The sequence below is a fragment of the Phacochoerus africanus genome, chromosome 5 (genome assembly GCF_016906955.1).
Source record: "Phacochoerus africanus isolate WHEZ1 chromosome 5, ROS_Pafr_v1, whole genome shotgun sequence".
Taxonomy (NCBI): domain Eukaryota; kingdom Metazoa; phylum Chordata; class Mammalia; order Artiodactyla; family Suidae; genus Phacochoerus; species Phacochoerus africanus.
In genome coordinates this window covers 12,265,523-12,287,718 of record NC_062548.1, presented here as the reverse complement: position 1 = coordinate 12,287,718, position 22,196 = coordinate 12,265,523, and the positions used below count along the sequence as shown (strand labels likewise).

Here is a 22,196-nt window from a genome sequence, read left to right as displayed (position 1 = left end):
CTGCCCCCACTGGGAACACCCTATGGGACTCTCCTATCACCCAGTCCCTTGGCCTCATGGTGGGAGACAACTAGGGGAGACGTCATCCTGGGACCTGGCAGGGCCAAGTCCCAGCTCTGCCAGTGACTTGCTGTGTGACCCTGGGCCAGTCACTCCACTTCTCTGGGCTGTACAATAGGGAGCAGAAGACCAGAGTCCTTTGGCTCTGGCAGGTAAAGGCCAGAGCAGGGGTGGGCTGGGGAGGTGGGCAGAGCTAGCTGCATGGCACTCACCGTACTTGGCTGCCTTGGCTGCTGCTTTAGCAGCTGCAGCTGGAGACACAGCCCCTGGAGAAGCCAAGGGAGACACAAATGAAAAAGACTTTCCTCTGTGCAGCCATCGGCCTTTCAGGCCATCTTCCTTCTATCTACTGAGACAACACGGAGTTGTCTACCCATTCACCCACTCACCCGCCACCTGCCCATCTGTCCGTCCGTCTGCCTAGCCACCTATTCACCCATCTGCTGACCTTCCCATATGTCTGCCCTTCTGTCCATCCTTGGACCTTGATCTACTCACTCAACCACTTAGCTCTCTGTCCAGCCATCTGCCTATCTGTCCATTCCTCTAAATACCTAACCAACCATCCATTTTTTATTTGCCTTCTACCTACCCATCTACTCATCTGCTCATCCACCTGTGTGCTTAGTCTTTCATCCATCCATCGTTCTACCCACTTATCTTTGTCCCCCACCTGCCTCTCCATCTGTCTTTTCAGCTACCCATTTATCACCCCATCTACTAGTTTACCCATCTATCTACCCATCCATGTATCTGTCCATTCATCCACCCACCACCCACTCTCTCATCCATCAGTTTGCCTACTAACCACATGGCCATCCACCTGCCTCCCCAGTTGTCCATCTGCTCACCCATCCATCCCCTCAACCACCCATCCATCCATCCATCTACCCCCATCTATTCACCATCTACTGATCACATATTCAGCTAAGGGCTGAGAACACAGAGATGAAAACTGCATGGTTCCTGTCCCCAGGAGCACACTGACAGCTAGAAGGTGAACTGGAGATGACACTGGCAGTAGTTAATTAGAGGTGGTTATAGCCCAGGGATGAGAAGGTGGCCAAGAGTATGGGAAGAATATTGAGGGGTGAGGTGTTAGGGAGAATCCAAAAGTCTTGGCAAAAGTTTCAACATCTCTCTCTTACACACACACTCACACACACACACAGAGCCAAGCTTACAAGCTTACCTGGGACCCCAACACCTGGCACTCCAACACCTGGGACCCCAACGCCTGGAACTCCAACACCTGGGACCCCAACGCCTGGCACGCCAACACCTGGGACCCCAACGCCTGGCACGCCAACGCCTGGGACTCCAACACCAGGCACGCCTACACCGGGGACTCCAACTCCTGGGCCGAAGCCTGGCGCACCAGGCACTAAGCCTCCGGCAGCCCCTGTGGAAGGAAAGGATTGTTCTGGCCTGGACCCTCGTGGGAGCCTCAGAGAGCCTCCAGGGACATGGCTCTGGGAGCTACGGGAGTGGCAGGTTCTGGGTGCAGGAGCCCAGGTAGACTGGCACTATCCCTGCATGGATCCAACACCTCCGGGAGAAACGGAGGGAATGGAGGGAACCCTGGAGGAGCTGTAAGGGCCTGGATGTGTGGATGGGAGGGCACGACTGATGGCCCAAGCAGAGTCACAGCGCTCCGCCGGACTCCCAGGCACTTGGTACAGCAGCTGCGTGTGGCCCTGCAGGTGAAGTGGGAGGAGTCAGATGCTCCACAGGGTCCCCACCCTCTGCTGGGTCAGTCAGCACGGAGCACTGGCCACAAGCTCCCAGGCAGAGCGGCCAGAATGGGCAGAGGCGAGGAGGTACAACAGTACACGTCTGAGAGGGATGCCGCTCCAGGTGGACAAAGGCGAAGTCTGTCCAGCCTCACAGGACTGGGGTCTCCAAAGCCCATGCAGAAGCCAGGGCTGGCGGGAGCCCTGGCACTGCCATCCCTGGGGACACTCACCGTATTTGGCCGCCTTTGCAGCAGCAGCCGCTGCAGCTGGAGCTCCGGCCCCTGGAGAGACAATCACAGAGGGTGAGGCCCTTTCCCCATGGCCTTCTCGAGGATGCCCGGTTTCCCTGCTGGAACGGACACTACCTGCAATGCCTCCGATGCCAGGAATCGCGCCGGCCCCGCCAGGAACGCCGACACCTCCGACACCGACGCCAGGGAGAACGCCGGCTCCCGGGGCACCTGCTCAGAGGGGGACAGTGAGGGGTGGCTCTCCTGAAGCCAGGCAGGAAGGCTACTTGGATGCTGGTGTTTCCACCAGCATAGTCTCCTCTGGGAAGAGGCCCAGGCATTCCGCTGGGCCTGCTTGGAAAGGCCCCCACCCCACTCTTCCTTGACTCGCCCCCAAAGTGTCCATTTCAACACCCTCATTAAGGGACTTGTATGTTTTCAGACAAATCCCATCCTAATCACGGCCACATACTGAGAAACCACAAGTGGCCGCTCCCCGGGCCAGACGGGCCCCTGCAGGAATGTTCAAGGCTTCCTTTCCCTGTGTTCCGGACACTTGGCCAAGTTTATAATCCAAGCGCCTGGCTGCCTGGCTGTGGCAGCCCCTCACCGCCCCACTCTCCTGCTCCCACATTCCAGCCACCCCCCCACCCCAGCCTTGGGGGCCTGGAGGGAGGGCCTAGGGGCCTCTGCAGGGCAGGCCTCCAGCTCAGTGCTTCCCTCCACATTCACGTCCCCTTGGGCCTGTGGGCAGGCATCTTCTGTCACATCATGGCCACAGGAAGGGCTCCCCTAGGACTGGGGATGAAGGCGAAGATCTCAGCCCCCAAGATCTGACTGTGAACTTGGGGATCACCTGGGGCAGGGGAAGGCCATGCCACATCCACTAGCCAAGGGATCATGGGCTTGAGGAGCTAGTGAAACATTTTTTAGTACCTACTAAGTTGATACTAAGCTATTAAATTGTTTAAATGCTCATACATGTATCGCCTAAAATGATCATTCTAACCTCTGTTGTACCCATTTACTCTGCCCGCTCCTTCCTATTTTAACCATGTGGCAAAACTCCATCTATATTTTTAAGGCCTGAATCAAATATCATTTTGCCTGAGAAGCCTTCCTGATGCTTCCCTCTTGACTCCCACAACAGTGCCCATTTTCTCCATCACAACTCATCCTTGAAAAGGATGGATGGATAGATGGAGGGACCCAAAGGAAGGAGGGATGGGTGAATGGATGGATGGAGGGAGGGAGGGATGGAGGGAGGGAGGGATGGAGGAAGGAAGGGATGGAGGGAGGGAGGGAGAGAGGGAGGGATGGATGGAGGGAGGGAGGGATGGAGGGAGGAAGGGAAGGAGGGAGGGATGGACGGAGGGAGGGATGGAGGAAGGGAGGGAGGGAGAGAGGGAGGGATGGATGGAGGGAGGGAGGAAGGGAGGGAGGGATGGAGCATGGATGGAGGGAGGGGAGGGATGGAGGGAGGGATGGAGGAAGGAAGGGATGGAGGGAGGGAGGGGAGGGAGGAGAGAGGGATGGATGGATGGAGGGAGGGACGAAGGGAGGGAGGGCAGGAGGGAGGGATGGACGGAGGGAGGGAGGGAGGGACGGAGGGAGGGATGGAGGGAGGAGGGATGGACGGAGGGAGGGACGGAGGGAGGGAGAATGAATGGAGAAATGATGGAGGGATGGAGGAAGGAGGGGGTGGATGGAGGATTGGATGGATGGATGGAGAGATGGATGGAAGGAAGAATGAATGGATGAATGGAGGGAGGGAGGGAGGAATGGGTGGTGCTGAAAGCGTTGGATAAATGGGGGTGGATCGAGAGGGGCCACCTTGGTCAGTATCTGTGAGGCAGGCTCAGGGATGGAGAGCTTGGGGGGCTGCAGTCGTTAGCAGGCAGGGGCCTGGGTACTCACCATATTTAGCTGCTGCTTTAGCTGCTGCTGCTGCTGCTGCGGCTTGTGTACCAACCCCTGGGGGAGAGAAAGGGCAGAGACCCTGCATCTCCAGAGCCCACCTGTTTCAGCCCCAAGAAAACCCACTGGTTCACATCTAGGTGTGGATATGTGGCTGCAGAGCAAGCAGAGGCTGATAGGGCTGTCCTGCCGGGGATCCTTCTCCAGGCTCAGACTGGGTCTGGATGCAGGGTGGGCCGGCTTTGCTTTCTGGAGCCTGGGTGGCAGTGGGGAGAGGCTTTCCTTACCCGTCCCCGTTGGGTACCCAGCCTTGCCCGCGGCGCCAGCCACTCCTCCAGGCCCAAAGCCTGCGAAATGAGAGGCTCAGTGGGCATCCATGAGGATCTCACCGCGGTTGCCCCCTCCCTGCCCTTCAAGGGCCAGGCCACCCAGAGTCTCCACCTGTCACCCCCAGCCACAGTTAAACGCAAATGCGTCTGGGATGGTTGTTCCCCTTTTATAGACAAACACACTGTGGCCCGGGGAAGAAACTGGTTCTCCCAAGGCCTTGTGGTACATGTGCGGCCGGGACTGAGAACCAGGCTGAGTTGAACTTGAGTCCGAAGTCCATGTCCCTTTCTCAGGGGACTCCATTCTGTGACTCCACCCGCCCCCAGCTGGTGCTCTCCTAGTCCGGAGTGGGGGCCACAGCTTCCTGGCCAGAACCAGGAAGGTTCTGGAAAGAGCCGGAAGCCGGCCAGTTTAAGAGAGCCTTACCGTAGGGCAGTTTCCCAGTGCTGTAGGGCAGTCCGTAGCCACCTGAGGAGAGGGGGGTAGACTCGGGGGCTACTCCATGCCTCGCTGGGCTCCCACTACCTGGGCAGCCAGACCTCTTCCCACAGGTACTGAAGCCCCGTCCCCGCCCCCACCCCCACCAGGGTCACGAGCAGCTCACAGAGGCTCTCGGGAGAGCAGAGGCCTTGGTGTAGGAGGGAGAAGGCACCCATCCTTCTTCAGGCCCTGCCGAACTCTCCTCCCATCAGGAAACAGCACATCGTGTGAGCTGCGGTGGGAGCGGGTGGACGGCAGGGGGTCTTTCTGATAAATGGCGTTTCTTATCATCAACTACATCCTTTCCTGTCAGGACTCCGGGTCTCTGTGCGTGTGCACGTGTGTACATGCGTGTGAGCAGGAGTGAGACCAACACCGGCAGGATGGCTTCCCCACGCTTTCCTTGGCTGGCAACCGGAAGTGGGCTTTCGTACAGGTTTCCTGGCCACCCCCAGCCACTCCAGGACATAGGTGACAAAATGTGTCTCCTCTCAAGCTGGCTCTCTCGAATCCTCCTTCTGCCTTACCTGGCAGCTTGGGTGCCTTGATGGGGTACCCCAGGGGGACTCCAGGCTGCTGACCTCCAAAGGGTCCAACTCCTATGGGAACAGAAGAGCAAAATCAGGTCCCAGCCACAGGGGCCAGCAGCCCCTGCAGAGCCCTCAGCCTCATGCTCCACTTTCTGCTGACGGCAGTCGGAATCAGGAAACCATCCTGCCTAGAGGGCCTTCCTGCCTCTCTGTCATCAGTCAGCTGAGCAACTCCCCCTCGCTTCCCCCCCCCACCCCCGCCCCACCTCCACCCCCCAGGTGACGGGCCACTTCCTCCAGGAAGCTGCAGAAAGATTTCCCTCCTGGGCCTGGGCAACATTTGGGGCCTGTAGCCCTTGTGGCACTTGGCACAGATTACTCGGTTTTCTGGGCTCACTGGGGCCGCCAGAGGGTCAGGGCAGGGGAAACAGGCCTGTGATTGATGCCACTTTGTGCTAAGCCCAGACCAAGGTCTGGGCAGTGGACCCCCTGCCTCACTGGCCACTCTGCCGACCTGCCCACCCACCTTGGAATGGGGGCACCCAGGCTTGCCTTACCTGGGATTCCAGCAAAAGCTCCACCTCCGCCTGCAATGACAAGGAGCATCACTGCAGCCCTTGCCACCATGGGCACAGGGCACAGAGGCACCAAGGCAGTGCTGAGGGGCTGGCTGGCCCACACCATGGCCAGGTCCCCCCAGACCCCCCAGCTCATGCTGCCCTCACACACTCGGGCTGAAGCGTAAGAGGTGTCCAACCAGAGGGCTCTGAGCCCAGGGTTCCCCCAACTCAACCCAGGACAGAGGGGACTGAGGGTGAATGGAGATTCCCACCATGGGCCCCCACCCCAGCCGGCCACATACCTGGGGCCTTGGCCTTGACTCCTGTTCCAGTGGGAACGCCAGGGAGCACCCCTATACCTGGGAACCGAGCTCCTAAGGGTGCAAAGAGGTGGCAGTGAGGGCAAGAAGGCCAGTCTGGAAGGTCCAGCCTGGCACTGCACCCCCTCAGCTACATAGCTAGCCTCCTACGCTGTCAGCGACTGGCATGGCTCACAGGAGGAGGGAGAGGGCCTCTTTGGTGGTGACTTTTCTTCCCCAGTTGACCCAAGGTCAGATGACCCGAATTTAATCCTATCTCCTAGCCTGCATGGTTGCCTTGGTCTCTAGACTGGAGTTAATTTCCCTCCGCCTGCCCGCCCCACCAGCAGAAGCAGAAGTCCGCCTGAAGTGGAAAGAGCCTGCAGGTCGGAGAGGCGCGTGCCCTTCAGGGGTTCCCGCTGGGTGTGATTCACAGCCCAGCACAAAGCAGTCACCTGTCCTGGCCGGGAGGGCTCCATCTGCCAGGGTCTAGTGCTGCCACCTCTCCTGTCTCCCCTGGGGCTGGGACACCACAGTGGGGAGGGGCCGAGGGGGACGCTCTGCCAACAAATCCCGCAGAGCAGCCTGGAACGGGCTTTTGGGGGAATTCAGGAGGGTCACATGCTGGGTGGGGTGGCCGGGCCCTGGCAGGGAACGAGGGTGAGAGGGCAGCTCTGAGGGTCTCCTGCAGGGCGGATGCACTGGGCGGGCCCCCTGGTGACTCACGGCTTTTGGGAAACAGCTGGCCCCAGTGGGGACTTATTTGTCCTTGGGGGGCCCACCCCAGGCTGTGACGATGGTCTGGGTCTGAGCCTGGGCTCAGGGCATGGGGGGCCAGGGGAGCTCACTGACCCTCACAGGGGAAAGACGACTAGGAGTTTTAAGTCTGTAGCCTGAGCTTGGACGCTTAGAGAAACAGTGCCAGTCAGGACCCAGGGTCTCAGGGGGCCTCAGCTTGGGGGGCTGTGAGGGGCCATGCAGGAAGCTGCCAGGGGCTGCTCTCCTTGCCCTAGCGCCCCCTTCCCCTCCTTGTTCTCACCTGTGCCCGGGAGCACTCCACCAGGGTAGACACCTGGGAGCCCCACACCTGTGGCCAAAAGAAGGCATGTGAACAGTAGCCTGGCCTCCGGGAGCCCCTCGTGGCCCATCCCTCCATGGCAGCTCCAGGGCTCCCAAACCAGCCACCCTGGTTCCCTGGTGGGAACAGCCAGAGACAGTGTGCAGTGGCTGCAGCCCTCCTCCCACGAGTTCCGGAAGTCTTCTGCCAACCCCTCTGTGCGTGGATTTGTCTCGTCTCCTGGAGCCTGTTTACACGGTCGGCACAGCCCACCCCTGGACTAACAGCTTCCAGATGTTCCCGCCCTGCTGTGTGGACTTAGGCAGCCTTTTGTTTAACCTGAAGTCACTTCCTCAAGGGCCTGGCGCAGAGGAACCAGCCCCAGATGGGGAGTGTGCGCACCTCAGGCTCCCCCAGCCCCGCCATGACGGGCCGCGTGGGCCCTTCTGTCCTGCCTCCCCGTTCTGAGCCTCAGCATCGCCACCTGTCACCTGAATGCCCACCCCAGAGCCTGTCCCTGAGGTCTGCTCCAAGGTCCTGGGAGAAGGGCCTGGAAGACAGGCCGGGGCCCCCTCGGCCCTATTTCGGACACGGCCCCTCACTTGGGGCCTGGCTACCTTCCCTGCCCCAGGCCCTGTCCTTCCTGCTCAGGGGGTCTTGGAGGCTCTGGCCCCTCCCTGACCTCTGCCCATCAGCCCCAGGGACCCCACACTGACCTGGTACTTTCCCTGGCTTCGCGCCAGCTCCGACTCCTGCTCCGAGTTGAGGTACCACTGCACCTGGTAGGGAAGGGGCCGCATCAGAGCGGGCTCCGCCCACACCCGCAGCCTTCTCCGGGGCCACGCGGGTCTAGCCTCCGTACCTGTAGACACTCCTAAGCCGCCGACACCACCGACGCCGCCAAGCCCGGCACCTACAGAGCCAGGCGTGGAAGAGGAGGAGGTCACACCAGAAACAGCGAAAGGCAGCGGGGCCTGCGCTGAGGCCTGGCCCTGCCACCACCTCATTTTGAGACTCAGGTCCAGCTTGATGCCTCCCCAAACCCCAGCAGATTGGAGCCGAGGCTGTCCCCCAGGAAAAGCCCTTGGCGAAGTGGAGAGCCCCCAGAAGCCACAGGGCTCTTGGCCTATCCCAAAGGGTAACACTCACCAGCCTTGGCAGCAGCTTTATAGGCTGCGGCCGCGTCAGCCACGCCGCCGGGCACCAGAGCCCCTGGGAAGGCGCCTGCAGGAAAGGCCCCGAGCCCTGCAGGGAGGAGGGTGGGCTGAGGTCCTGCCCCCCACCCTCACCCCACCCCTGGCCCCACTGCCCCCAAGAGGTCCATCTGAGGCTCTCCTGCTCTCTGCAGGACTGCCCTGCCCAGCTGTGACCGCTGCTCGCAGCACTGGGTTCTCTGTCCCAGACTGCTCCACTTAGCCTGACAAACTGTGGGGATCTTCTGGAGTCCAGATTCTACACCCGCCTCCTCCAGAAAGCCTTCCTGAAGCCCGATGGGGTGGGCGACTCCTATGGGTGCTGGGGCCGCTTCCCTCCTGCTCTCACAAATTACTATGTCATCATAGCCGTGACTCCCCTGTGCTCTGGGCAGCTGCTGAGGCGGGCGGTCTCAGCATTACCCCCAGCACCAGTGCCCGGGACAGGCCTGGTCTCACCCCAGCACCCCAACTGCCCTCCATTCTGGGCAGATGCCCCGGCCCCCAGAGGGGCATCTTGCCTGGGTGTCAACACTAACCTGCCCCAAGGCCAGCGCCTGCGAGCCCTCCGACACCTGCAGGGAGAAGAAGACACAGCCAGGTGAGGGGAGGCAGGTGTGGGGCATCGTCCCTGGGCCTGGGGCAGGGAAGGGTCTCCTGGAATGGGGGTGGGAACCTGGCAAGGCTGTGGTTGGTGTGGGGCAGCCCAGGCCTCTAAGCTGGACTCAAGCCTTTGGTCCTGGGGGGCGGGGGGTGTCAATCCCGACAAAATAGCAGCCGCTGTTTAGCCACCAACTGCTATGTGCCATGTGGACATGACTGCATTGACCTGTCTGCCCCCAACATGCCCCAATCAGACTCAGTTCCCTCAGAAGACCCGCCAGCTAACGGGAACCCAGCAGGGCTTTCAGTGAAGGCTGGAGCTGAGCAGAATCTGCCAGCCAGACCTCACCCAGGCCAGCCCTGCCCTGCTTCCACGACAGTCCCCACCCTAAGACTCTCTTTGGCTTCCTTGCAGGGTCTCCTGGCTCAGGCCATGTCCGCTTCCCTGTGTCTGGAGCCCCTTTTGTCTTCCACCATCTGTCTGTCCATCCAGCTAGCCCGCCCTGCAGTCTAGGAGCCTCTTTGCTTACAGACAGATGCTAAAATGTTTATAAAAAGCCAAATGGGTCCCCCTGGCTCTCTCCTTCCCACATCTGGGCCCGAGCTCTCCTCTTCCCCCTCCAGGAGACATTCCACGGCTTTGGCCAGGACCCATGGGCAGTCAGGTTGGAGTTCACAACCATGCCGGGTTGGTCTCTGAAAATGTGAGCGTCTCTCCCACAAGAGCCAGTCCTGGCCACTGGGATCCCGCGCGCAGGGGTGGCCTGTCTGGGGACTGACTGCAACCTGCGGGAGTGCTGAGCCCCAGAGGGTCGGCCTGGCTTTCACTGGGTGTGGTTCCCCCACGCCCGTTTCCTACCTCCGGGAACTGGCCAGTCTGAAACTTGGCCAGCCCCCCAGCAAGACAGGTCTCTAACTCTGGGCAGGTGTGGTGCCGTCAGGCTGGGCCTGGCACGCTCCCGGGTTCACCTCCCAGCATTACAGGCCCTGTCAGGGGTTTCTCTCAAGCCAGCCTGTTTCCTGACTTCCAACAGGGGCAGGGGACCTGTTCGGGCCTTTCCTGACCAGAAAGGCTGGAAGGAGAAGATGGGGACCAAATAGGAGGTGAGAAGGGCCTGGGTGGGCGGGCGGGGCAGGCAGCCCCTCTGCAGTCATCTGCCCCTTTCCCACACCCCCCTCTGCCCCGCCCCTGCTTGCCCTCCTTCCAGTGGACTCATCTGGCCCAAATGCCCCACGGAGTCCAGCCCCCGGGAAGGAGGAGAGAGCGCTGAGGGGCCTGGCCAACCCAACGAGCTCTCTCAGAGAGCTCTGGGTTCAAATCCTGCTGCCTCTTTGGCCCACTTACAAAATGGCCAGTGTGTTCCCGACCTCCCTGGGACCAGAGGGCTTGTGAACAGAGAGCACGTAGGCTCTGCAACCTTCCTAGCTGACCCCAGTGGGTGTCCCCCAGCTCCTTCCTGTTCTCGTGGACTGGCCTCCAGCCGGTGCTGGGGGTGTGGGCAAGGGCCGGTTCCCAGCTGCCTGGTCCCCCACTGAGAGCCTGGGCCGGGCCAGCCTGCCCCAAGGCCCCTGGGAGCAGCTGCCAGGCCACCCACCCTCTACTGGCCAAAGGATTAGTTGTTCCCAAGCATGACACACACTGCCTGTGCCCAGTTCCATCCCACAGGCCAGGCCCCGGACGTCCCTCCTGCCGGATGTGGGGAGCTTCCCTGAGCAGGGCGCCACTGAGGCCCTGCCTGCCTTTGTAGCCCAGAGTCCTAAGGCTGGAAGATGACCTCGGGGAGGTCCGAGTCCAGCCCTTTCTCATCAGGAGATGTCCTGACTTTCCCCTCGGGCCACTCCTTCACTTGGGGCTGGAAGTTCCTTCGGAAGTCTAAAACTACATCTTTGATGAATAAAAGCTTCGCTGTAGCAATTGCAGCCGTATGCAGTTGTCTTGGTTTTCCCTTCGGTGTTTCATCACAACTTACCGTGTGTGCCCTGTGGCCAATGGGATCAGCCCATCCCTGCTCTAGCTTTGCAGTCAAGACCGCCACCATCTGGGATTCCCCAACAAGCACGACCCTAATTCCATACCTTTGAGTGTCTGGCCTGCCCTGAATTCTCTACACCATCAAAGACCCTGTTGAGATCACTGGCCCCTCCGAGAGAACCGTTGTGGTAGGATGATCAGTGAGTCCTGAGGCTCCCAGCCTCGCAGACCCCTCCAGACCTCAGCAAACCCCTTGCCCAGGCCTCCTGCCCTCCTGCGTCTCTCCCTCCTGGCCCCAGCCCTGGAGTTTCACAACCCAGATGGGCTTGCAGGGAAGGGAATCTGGGTCTTGTAGATTCATCTGCACTTGAATCATCGAACATCAGGATTTCGTAAGAGCTGTTGGACAGGGAAACCGTCCTGGAGTCTCGGGCGTGAGAGCCAGGGAGACACGGAGCAGGGTGGGGGGTGCCAAGGCTGCATGTGGAGCATCTCAGGCTGAGGGGGCCATAAATCCGGACAGAGACGCCATCGTCTCCACCTGCTCCTCGTCCACCAGGGCTTCCTGGATGAACCCGCCCTCTCTCTTTCCTGGGGTTGTTTTCTGACGCTGATGGTGGACCCCAGTAGCAGATATGGGCCTTCTGGGCAAGGCGGGGACAGGGGCTTGGGATCAGGAAGGAAGCTCCTCTGGGACCCGGGTCAGGGTGCAGCCTAGGGTTAGGTTCAGGGCCTGGTCTGGGCTCACAGTTCAGCCTGGGGTCAGGATAAGGGCTCGGATTGTCATCCAAGTCAAGGATATCTAAAGTCAAGATCTAGGATCTTGACCTGGAGTAAGAGAGGCCTTGGTTTGGGGTCAGGGACTATTTGGGCAGAGACTGGGGCCCACCGTCTATGTCTGAGCCCCAGAGGTGTGGTGGCCACTGGAAATCAAGGTAGGAAAGGTCCACTCCAACCTTTGACCCCAGCCCCAGGGCTTTCTGAGACCCCCTACAGAGGGACTCTCCGGGCAGCTGGGCACATAGGCGCACGCAGGGCAGGGGCAGGACACCCCGACATGGGGAGGACACCAAGCTGCCTCTGGCCTCCTGACCCAGGAAGTCTGGTCATAAAAGGTTTGACTAGGGGTGAGGGGCTGTTGTTGCCTGTCCCCCCTTCTGGTCCACAGGCTGGGTTCAAGGCTCTGTGGACCCTTCGCTCCCATGCCCCCTCAGCGCTTACCTGGCTTGGGTGGCTTGCCTCCAGGGCCCAGTGCTGCAGAGGGAAGAGATGGTGATAAATGGGGAGTCCCAGCCCACCTCCCCAGGGCATTGCGGGGTCTCAGTCCTCAGGGCCTAAAAGGGCTGTCAGGAGTGATCCCTCCCTTTGCACAGGGAGCGGCCAGGAGCCCAGACGCCTGGGTGGGGAGCCCAGCTCCGGCCCTGATTTTGGGTTACCCTCTCTCAGACTGTGCCTCAGCCTCTGGGAAAACAGGAGGCTCATTCCCACTCAGCTGGCTTTGCAGGGATATTATTGAGGATCAAAAGACATGTGAAACAAGGCGGGGGCCACCAGGGAAAGAGCCCGGGGGAGGGGCTTAGGGGGCCTGGAGGTTCCAGTTCTTAGTCTGGACGCTCCATCTGTGAAACGAGGGCGCCTTCTGAGGTTCTGAGGTCCGAGGACCCGTGTGGACTAGAGTGAGACCCAGACCCCATCAGTGAGGAACCAAATTTGGTGTCTGAACTCACCTCCTCCTCCCAGGCCTCCGAGACCAGCCCCTGTGTTGGGAGAGAGAGAGAATGAGAGACCTATCAGTGCCCCAGCCAGAAAGCCATCCATGGACCCACGGTCAACTCCATGATTGCCTAGCTACAGGACCTCGGGCAGGCCTTAGCCTCGGAGAGCCTCGCTTCCTTCTCTGTCTCATCAGGCAAACAGCCCTGTGGCTGTGTGTGCTGGGCAGTCTGCTGGTAGCTGCACTCACTTCCACGTCAGTTGTGAATACTCAAACAGTGACAATATTATTGTTGATTTTTCAATTTACTTTAAAACATTCTGCTTTTTTCCTAAATTAAAAGAAAATACGCCCCTTCCCCCGCCACTGAATTAATCTTCTGCCCATTTTCTTTTTTGGGGGGGCCCCATCCCAATCTTCATCTGCACCTAGTCCTTGCTTTTATATATTGTCTTTACTTGAAAATCACGTCACCGTATCACCCGACAGATAGCATATTCATGCTTTTTAGCAGCTGCATAACCTAGGTTTACTTAATCACACCCTCCAGTCAGGTGGGTTTCTTTCTTTCTTTCTTTTTTTTTTTGGCCATGTCCAAGGAAGTTCCTGAGCCAGGGATCAAACCCACACCACAGTGTAACCAGAGCCACGGCAGTGATAATGCCAGATCCTCAACCTTCTGAGCCACCAGGGAAGTCCCGAAGTGGGTTTCTTATTTTGAATTTTTGCAAGTAACATTCCTGTGAACCTTGGAACAGGTGGTTCCTTTTCTCTTTTCTCCAAAAATTATTTCCTTTGCACGGATTTCCAAGAGTGGGGTTAACGGTTCGAAGATTGTTAGATAGTGGGGATTGGCCAGGCGACCACTTTCCTACAGCGTCACAAGCACTGTGTTCCATCTTTCAGAAAATTTCTTCTCTTAATAGTTACAGAACAGTGTCGTGTACATGGCTTTTTATTATTTATTTATCTGTTTGTTTATTTGTCTTTTTAGGGGCACACTCATAGCATATGGAGGTTCCCAGGCTAGGAGTTAAATTGGAGCTGTAGCTGCTGGCCTCTGCCACAGCCACAGCAACGGGAGATCTGAGCCGTGTCTGAGACCTACACCACAGCTGATGGATCTTTAACCCACTGAACAAGGGCAGGGATCGAACCCGAGTCCTGATGGATACCAGTTGGATTCGTTACCACTGAGACTTGACAGGAACTCCTAAACTGTTTTTTTAAAACAGGGGTGACTGGTGGCATGCCTCTGTGGCAGGCATGCCTACATTCTTCCCTTCTGCTGTGTGAAAATGTGCATGGCTTGCCCATGCGATCACCGGCTGTTGTCCCCGGGTGTGTGGAAATTCCATGTACATTACCTGGGAAAAAGACGCCTCCGGGAACTCCCCCAGGAACAGCCCCTGGGACCCCTGGAAGGAAGTAGGTAGAGTCCTCCATTAGCCAGAATGAATAAAAGTCTGCTAACACTAAAGACAACGATGGTGATGATAATACTGCCTGTTTATAAGGCAATTTGTGTCCAACGAGCAAATTATGTTTACAGAGCATTTTCTCATTCATGCTGCTCGACATGGCCCGGTGCGTTCAGAAGGGGCAGGGGTTACTTTCTTTATTCTAACAGATGTGAAATCCAGCTCAGAGAGGTTAAGGAGTGTGCCGAGGGTCACACAGCTGGAAAGAGTTGGAGCCTGGATTCAAAGCCAGGCTATTCCTCTAGGCCTACCAGTTTGTACTGAGTTACCTGGAGAGGGCCTGCTGTGGGGCTGGGTCCGAGCGCCCTTTGCTGGCCAGCCAAGTCTCTTGAGCCCTGAGCGGTATGGGCAGGGGCCAGAGTTGTGGGAGGGCAGGCTGGGCTGTGACGGCAAGCGGTAAGGAAAGGCGGCTGCTGCCAGCAAAAGCGCAGCCATTCCCACACTGATAGGACGGTGTGAGGTCAGCGTCCTCAGCCACTGGGCAGCCGTGGCTGGGTGGGGTTCTGGCTGTCTGACACTGCGCTGAGGAGGCGCCGGGGCCCAGAGGGGGACACCATGAATGAGAAAAGTGAATAGTTTCCTAAGGAAAAGCTAGTTCATTGGCCAGGCCAGGGGCCGTCTGCCCAGCCAAGATCACGAGTTCAGTCCCCGTGGACCAGTGAAGCTCTCACTGGGGAACACTGTGATGTGGGGCCCCAGACTCAGCCTGTGCGTAGTCATGGCAACAGACAATCCTGATGCAGACCAGGCTGTGACTCCACCACCACAGAGGAGCCCCAGCCTTAACAAGCCGCCTTGCCCGTGTCCCAGCCCGAGCCCCTGCACTACCCTGCTGAACGGGGCACGGATGGGGTTGGGGAACAGTGTTGGGCAACCCTGCAGTGTGCCCAGCACACATCTGGACTCTGTGACCGAGCCATGCTGCACAGCTGGGCCTGCTGGCCCCAGGGCGCTGTCAGCCTCAGCCGAGGCCCAGCAGGCTAGGGGATGCCAAGCTGTCATGGTCACCCTGTGCCAAAGCTCTGGCACTACCCACCAGAGGCCCCCCAGGCTCTGCTATCTGGGCCCAGAGTGTCTAAGCGATCCGGTCAGAGCCTCAGGGGCTCAGAGTGGTGGCCCCAGGAGGCTGCGCCTGCTGGGAATGAGCGCTTTGGCCCTGTCATCAGCTGCCAAGCGCACACATGGCTCGCCCCAAGCCTTTGATGCCTTCTCTGGCTCCAGCCTCCAGCTCTGAGCTCTCAGCACTGTCTCTTATGTGCCTTTCCCCGGTAAGCTCCAGGCCTTTCTCTGTCTTGGTCTCTCTCTCTCCTCCCCTTTTTCTCCCCCCCGCCCCCATCCCTGCCTCTCCCCTCTGCTCTCCGGCTCCAGAGCAGACAGCAGGAAGAGCGTGATTGGGTCGGGGGAGCAAGGATCGCAGGACAGACCCATCCAGCCTCTAACCCTGGCTGTGCCACTTCTTACCATCGGTATGACCTTGGGCTAGTCACTTAGTCCCTCTGAACCTCAGCTTCCTTTTAGCAATGGGCAACTGATAACTGCTGCCTTGCAAGGTTGTGGCAAGTTGTCAGAGCTTAAGGAAGAGACCTGTCCTACTCTGGGCCTGGCACATGGTAATCACTCAGAGAAAAACAGAAAGTGATACTTCACTGCACAGTACCTGGCCCGGGGCCAGGTATACTGTAGGTGTTCAACAAATGATGGGTGAATTAGGTGGAGGGGAGGCAGAGACGTCTGTGGATCTGGTCTGACCTGTTCCATCCCCAAAGAGCCAAAGGTCTCCCCACCTCGGGCTGGTCTAGCCCTCGGGCCTGGCTGGACTCCCACTTCCTCTCCTGGGGCTCTGTTCTCCCCGCCCCCCACCACCTCGGGCAGGCCCCTCCCAGACTGGTCAGCTCCTCTCGGCTCCCCATCTCCCCAGCACCTCCCCATCTCTCCCCGCCACTCTCCACCTCCGTGATTCAGATCCCAACAGTGCCTGCCAAGCTCTGCGCCTGAACCATGACGCCTTGGGGAGCCCCGGATTTTGATCCCCATTTTGCGCTGAGGAAATGGAAAAGGCTTAGTGGGTGTAAAGGCTGTAGTTGCTCAAAGGCTTTCGAAGAGGCAGCAGACCCCCCCCCCCCCCCCGGGCCCCATCGCGGGAAGGGTCATCCTCCCTCCCACTCTGCTCCTCGGCCTGAGCCGGCCCTCCTGCCAGGTGTGCCCTCTCCCCTCCCCAAGTCCTACCCTTCCACCAAGGCTGAGCTCACATTCTCCCCTCTGTCTTCTCTGAGCCTGTGGTTCTTACTGCTCAGCTGGCCTGAGGCAGCTGGCCCGGAGCATACTTGTCTTGTTTTATGTGGGTTTGGCTTGTTTTGCCGGCTAGCCCAGGGTGGAACTTGTCTCTTGCATCTTAGAATCATGATCCTAGACTCTCAGGGATCATAACAGTTTTCTGGCCTGGGCTGAAATTCTTTCTGCAAACATCCTCTTGTGTTCCCGCTTGCATGCCTTCAATGACAGGCAAATCACCACCTCCCGAGGCTGTCAGCTCTGTCTGCAGGGATATCTCCCTCCTATTGAGATAGAATCAGCCTCTTTGTCTCTCCAACTCTGCCTTCCAGAGCCCCAAAGACTGAGGCTCACCTCAATCCCCAGAAACCCCTTAAAACATTTACTTTTCTTTCAAGGTCTAACTCAAATGTCACTTCTGCTGTGAAGCCTTCCTGGATTTCCTGGGATTCCTCTGGGCCACCCAGTCTTTTCTACTTCCTCCATCACTGCATCCCTATTTACACATGGGCTGCCCCCCGACTAGATAAAATGTGGCACGAGTGGCGAGAGGGAAAAATCAAACCTTATAAATGTGCACTAATTACAAGGGTCGATCAGCCCGAGCTAGCGAATTCTGAGTAAGAGAACATATCCTTTTTAAAATTCAGATTCCCATAGTCGTCTTAACTGATTTTTTTTTTTTTTTTTTGCAATGTTACATTGCTAGAACCTCCCGCCAGCCCTAGGAGATAAAGTAGGGCAGGACGTTTCTCTCCCATTTTACAGCCAGGGCAACCCAGAGCCAGAGGGATGAAGTGTCTGGCCCGGTACCCACAGCTGACCCCAGTCACCACGCAGGGCCTTCTGCCTGGGCCCTGGGCTCTAGGTTCAAAGATCTGGGAGACGGCTGTTTGGGAGCAAGCAGCAGGCCAGCAGGCCTTGGCAGGGGGCTTTGCCAATTCCAAGTCCAGGGGGCCAGCCTGGGGAGCAGATAAGACCACACGAAGCTGTTTGTTGTTTGCAATGGAGAAAGGCTGCCAAGGGTTTTTGAAAACAATCCGTCCTCCAGTGAATGACTTCGTCCCCTCCCTCGCCCAGGCGCGTCTGCCCTCCTGCCTCGGCCCCAGCTGACGCAGGGAGCGGGGATCAACTCCTAAACCCAAGTTCCGAGGTCCTAGAGGCTCCTCGGAGTCACCTGGGCAGCTTTTACAAGACTGGCAGGTCTGGGTCTCTCCCCATATCAGATAAAGCAAGAATGATTGGGTGAGACCCCACATCAGAATTGTTTCAAGTTCCCTGGGTAACTCCAACATGCTGCCAGGGCCGAGCATCCCTGTTCCAAGCCATTTTCAGCTCCAAAATCAGAAAAAAAAAAAAATCAAAACCAGAAACCAACCCCAAATCAAGACGATAACATTGCTGGGGATTTGGGGCAGCTGGTCCCAATTACACCTGATTTAACTTCTCCCTCTCTTTTTAAATGGCATGGGAGTTTGGGGCAGCAGATCTTCAAAGCTACTTTGGACCCATCCTAAACAGGTCTAGGCCACCCTTTCCACTACAGGGTCTTCTTGGGATGTCCCTTTCTTGTCTCCACTGGCAACATGGTTCTTTTGAGCTGAGGAGACCATGAGGGTGACACCTTCTTGGGGTAGGGGGAAGCTGGGCTCTTCCAGGACAGCCAGGCAGGTGTGTGCGCATGTGCGTGTGGGTGGGGAGCCCCTCCCAGTCCTGATCTTTCTAGATTTCCTTTGGGAGGCTCTGGGCACAAACCTCAGAAGACCTCATCAATTTGCACACCCCTTATTTGGACCCAGCTACTCTACCACCTGCGACAGAGCTGAGATTTATGTTTGCAAAGAAAGACGAGGGCCAGCGGAACATTTAGCCCGGTCACTGGGGATGCATTCTTCTTAGGGCAGGCCCGCTCCAGAGTACTCAGCCCGGGCCCGCCCCTCCCCACATGCTTCTCGGAACCTGGCTCCCACCCCTCATCCTGGGGCCCAGAGCAGAGAGCAGGCTGCTACTAACCCCCTGGGCTGCCTAAACCTGTCTGAGCCTTGATTTCCCCATTTGTCAAGTGTAGACAACAATTCTCTACTCTCAGGGCTCCTGTGGGGACTCGCTGTCGTGCTCTAGGTAGGAAGGCAGGTGTTCGGGGGGTCTCACTCCAGGAAGGAGGTTCAGGCAGGACCAGAGATGCTACTCCCAGGAGCGGGGCGGCTGCTCCTCTGGGACTGTCTCCCTGCCCCTGCTGGCCCCCACCTGGTGGCATGCACATCCCTTGGCCTTGTCCAGACCCAGAAGCTGACCTCTGCTCAGGAAGCTCCTGCTCCCAGCGGCCCTGCCCAGCCGCGCAATCTCACGGAAACAGCTGCCGCTCCTGCCCAGCCCCTACTCCAGCCCTCCGGCCAGGCCCTGCTCCACCCAGTGCCCCCTGCCCCCAATGCTGGCCCCCACTGAAGGGCTGGTTCTCATGGCAAGGAGCACTCACTCTCATGGAAACCAGACCCCACCCAGGCTGCCCCACCAAAGGCTCAGGAGCCTGCCTGCACCTCTCTCTTTCCGTGGCCAGGAGCACCTTCAGGCGCCCTGTGAGCCACTGCCAGGGTGGTCCAAGATGCGTAGAGCCTTTGGGGGGCACCCTCAGGGGTCCATAGCAGGGAACATGCCAGGTGGTCTAGGAGTGCCCTGAGGTCCCCTCTAGCCCCTCCACCTGCCACAGTCCTTCTGCCGGGAGAGGGACACCTTCCCTAGCTTCCCTGTCCTAGCTTGTGTTCCAGCCCATGAATGCACACACACAGACACACACACACTCACATGCACAATGACAAAACACACCCAGAGACACACCTGGACACCAGATCTCCCATATGTACATGCCTGTTGGATGACAGAATTTAGCACATGCTAACAGACACTTTCACATACCTCCTCCCACCAAACACGCGCGCGCGCACACACACACACAGACACACACACAGACACACACACACAGACACACACCCCTGTCTAGGAATGAACCTGTAAAATTTCATTCCTTCTCAGAAACCTCTTCCTCTATTCGGTGACACATTCGGGCATATACACACACCTGTGCAATAGCATGTAACACACTCATGCACACACACACACTCATATACAAACACACCCGCTCGAAAGTCCCAGCCCTCCTCACCAGGGACAGACCCAGCAGCAGCTTTCCAACCCGCAACCATGTAATCACCTTAACCCTGACTTTCCTTGGAGCAGGGTCCTGACTTCCCAGGGGATAAGGAACCGGCTGAGCTCAGAAAGCTCACTGTCACTAAGCTGGCCTCAAACCCAGGTCCCCTGCCCCAGGGCATGTTTGCACGCCTGCTGGGTCCACAGGTGTGCAGACTGCCGGTGCCCACAGACCCGAGGGACCCTGCCGGTCCTTCCCCAGCATGCTCGAGACCCCCCACTGGGAGATCCCCCAGGACAGAGCAGGGCCCCTCAGCCCTCACAGGGCAGCAGAACCTGGTGCTGGTTTGGGACCATCCTGAGTCGTGGGGCGATCGTGTGACAGGTTTCTGCTTGGCTTGGCTGGCTCCCGGGAGGGGCGGTTCCAGGGATCCAGTGGCGCAGGGGCTGCTGCTGGGACCCTCTGGAGGATGCTGAGGGTGAAGGGCGCCCTCTTGTCTGTCAGTCCAGCCACCTGAACAGGAGGCCCAAAGGCTGTGGGCAGTTGGGGGGACAGGGAGAGGCCTACCTCCAGGCTGCGAGGGGTGGATGATGGACAGCAGGAGCAGGAGGACTCCGGGCCGCAGGGCTGCAGCTGTCAGACCCGCCATCTCGGGGAGAAATGCCCCAGCCTGCTCACTGCGCCTCGTTTTATCCCCAAAGCGTAATTGCTGCCTCGTCGGCTGTGAGGGAAGGAGGGAGGGAGAGAGGGCGGGCGGGAGGGCGGGCTGGAGAAAGGGGAGGCCTCGGGGAGGGGGGCGCGGGGAGGGGGCAATTACGAAAGGCCGGCTCACAAGCCTCCCAGGCTGGGTCTGACTGGACTGGACCGCGGGCTTTTTTCCTTAAAACACACACGAGTGCACACACGCACACACAGAGTTTTTTCCCCCATCTCTCTCCTGCTTTCCCTCTGTGGCTGTTCTTTCATTGCTGGCCCTGTTCCCGCCAGAAAGTGCGAGGGGGGCCTCTGCCAGGACAGCCCTCGGGAGAGGAAGCAGGAGGGAGGGCCCTGCAGCCCGGCCAAAAATCCGGCCCCAGCCAAGGCCTGAGTGGCCAGGCCCCCGCCCCTCCGGCTGGGCCCCAGGCCCAGTGTGGGGACACAGGCCAGCTGTCCCGCGCCTCTGCCCCCACCCTAGCACTCCGGACTCCCCCAACAGCACCAGTCCTGGCCAAGATACAGGCTCTGCCCAAAGCTGGGGAGGCGGGTGTTGGTCAGAACCTGGGGTCCAGCGCCCAGGCCAGAGTCAAGGGGCTGTAGGCAGAATGGCCAGGAAGGTGCCATTCTTGCTGGTGTTGTCCTGTAGGGCACCAGGGGGAAGGGTTGGGGACCCTGAGGCACTACAGGGCTCCATTCTTTGGGGTCTCAGGTCACAGCCTCCTGCCTGAAGCTGGGGAGGGGGTGATGTGTCCATCTGGGGTCCATGTCTGAAGAGGCTGAGGGGCTGTGAGCAGAATGGCTTGGGGATCGAGACTGTTGGTGCTGTTCCCTGGGGTCTCTGGGGGACATGTGGGAGCCCCTGACACACCTCACGGGTTCCATCTCTCATGTATCAAGGTGCAGTCCCTCGCAGGCTTGTGCAGGCTACAGTGTCCGGTCAAGGTCAGGCTCGTTCCCCAGGTGCCCTGTAGACAACCAGAAGGCTGGGGGAGCTGACCTAGACTGATAGGTGGCTCAGTCCCCCTTTATCACTTGGCCCCCATCTGTCCCAGTGCTGAGCATCCTTAGAACCCAAACCAGACTCTGGAGTCCCAAGACTGCTGGTTCTCTCCCTGCCCCGGGAGAACGCCTGGGGCTGACATTCCTTTGGTGGCCAGGAGGGGGCGGCCCTGCGCCGACACAGCTGGGACCAGCACTTCCAGGCCTTGGGTTCTTCCCACCTGCCTGTGCTGGATGGGGACCTGGGGACTTTAGGGGGTGGAGTGGAAAGCGAGGGGGTCATACTTCCCCACTCAAGAAATTTAGGAGCTAGAGGATAGGAGAGAGAAACTGGCACTGACCCTCATCACAGCCTGTGACGGGGAGAAGTAGAGACCACAAGTTCTGAGAGCTTTCTCCCGGCATTCAGTTGGAGAAAGAGAGGAGGACACAGCCACAAGTCCGAGGAAGGGCGTTGAATGACCCCTCCTCCAGCCAGGAGCGCTGGGCAGTTTTTATGGCCAGCAGGGAGTGTAGATGCCAAAGGCCAGGCAATGGACCCAGCAGGACCTAGGACTAAAATTCTGGCTCTAACACTTGCTTGCAGGGTAACTTCTTCTATGAATTTCAGTTTCCTCATCTGTCAAACAGTGATAAATATCCCTGCCTAGGAGGTTATTGCAGAGATGAAAAGATGTGGTCGTATATTTCTGTACTGTGTCTGCAGGTCCAAATGCTCTGTACACTGTCCTCGTCCTAGTGCTGCTGCGAGTACCTGGGTTCTGCAAGCACCACTCCTGCAGAACTCTGAGGCTTGGCTCTAGGCTGGGTCAGCTTGGGACTCTGGGCCATCCCTTCCTCTCTCTGCTCTCAGGCAGCAGCCATTCCAGAGGTTTGGAAGGGGGTGGGCATGCAGGCAGAATTGTTTTGAAGCAGTGCAG

At 58.7% G+C, this 22,196-nt stretch overlaps 1 protein-coding gene across 8 annotated transcripts in view; it reads right to left on the bottom strand.

The window, feature by feature from the left end:
• The window catches only part of ELN (elastin), a 31,578-nt gene extending 11,249 nt beyond the window's left edge, over nt 1–20,329 (bottom strand). For 5 of the 8 annotated variants that reach the window (XR_007134887.1, XR_007134889.1, XR_007134888.1 and 2 more), the window contains exons 1-19: nt 20,149–20,329; nt 14,049–14,099; nt 12,695–12,724; nt 12,189–12,221; nt 8,932–8,967; nt 8,349–8,444; nt 8,062–8,112; nt 7,916–7,978; nt 7,182–7,229; nt 6,146–6,217; nt 5,841–5,870; nt 5,281–5,352; nt 4,700–4,741; nt 4,231–4,290; nt 3,944–4,000; nt 2,162–2,257; nt 2,027–2,077; nt 1,253–1,462; nt 273–326 (exon numbers count right to left, since the gene is read on the bottom strand). Coding sequence is in view for 5 of the 8 variants with exons in the window: in XM_047779875.1 (XP_047635831.1) it covers nt 273–326; nt 1,253–1,462; nt 2,027–2,077; nt 2,162–2,257; nt 3,944–4,000; nt 4,231–4,290; nt 4,700–4,741; nt 5,281–5,352; nt 5,841–5,870; nt 6,146–6,217; nt 7,182–7,229; nt 7,916–7,978; nt 8,062–8,112; nt 8,349–8,444; nt 8,932–8,967; nt 12,189–12,221; nt 12,695–12,724; nt 14,049–14,099; nt 20,149–20,230 (1,234 nt within the window). In the remaining 3 variants the exon portion in view is untranslated. The remainder of the gene's footprint in view (nt 1–272; nt 327–1,252; nt 1,463–2,026; nt 2,078–2,161; nt 2,258–3,943; nt 4,001–4,230; nt 4,291–4,699; nt 4,742–5,280; nt 5,353–5,840; nt 5,871–6,145; nt 6,218–7,181; nt 7,230–7,915; nt 7,979–8,061; nt 8,113–8,348; nt 8,445–8,931; nt 8,968–12,188; nt 12,222–12,694; nt 12,725–14,048; nt 14,100–20,148) is intronic. The other 3 variants (XM_047779879.1, XM_047779876.1, XM_047779880.1) reach the window with 3 other exon arrangements.
• Between the last annotated feature and the right edge of the window lie 1,867 nt (nt 20,330–22,196).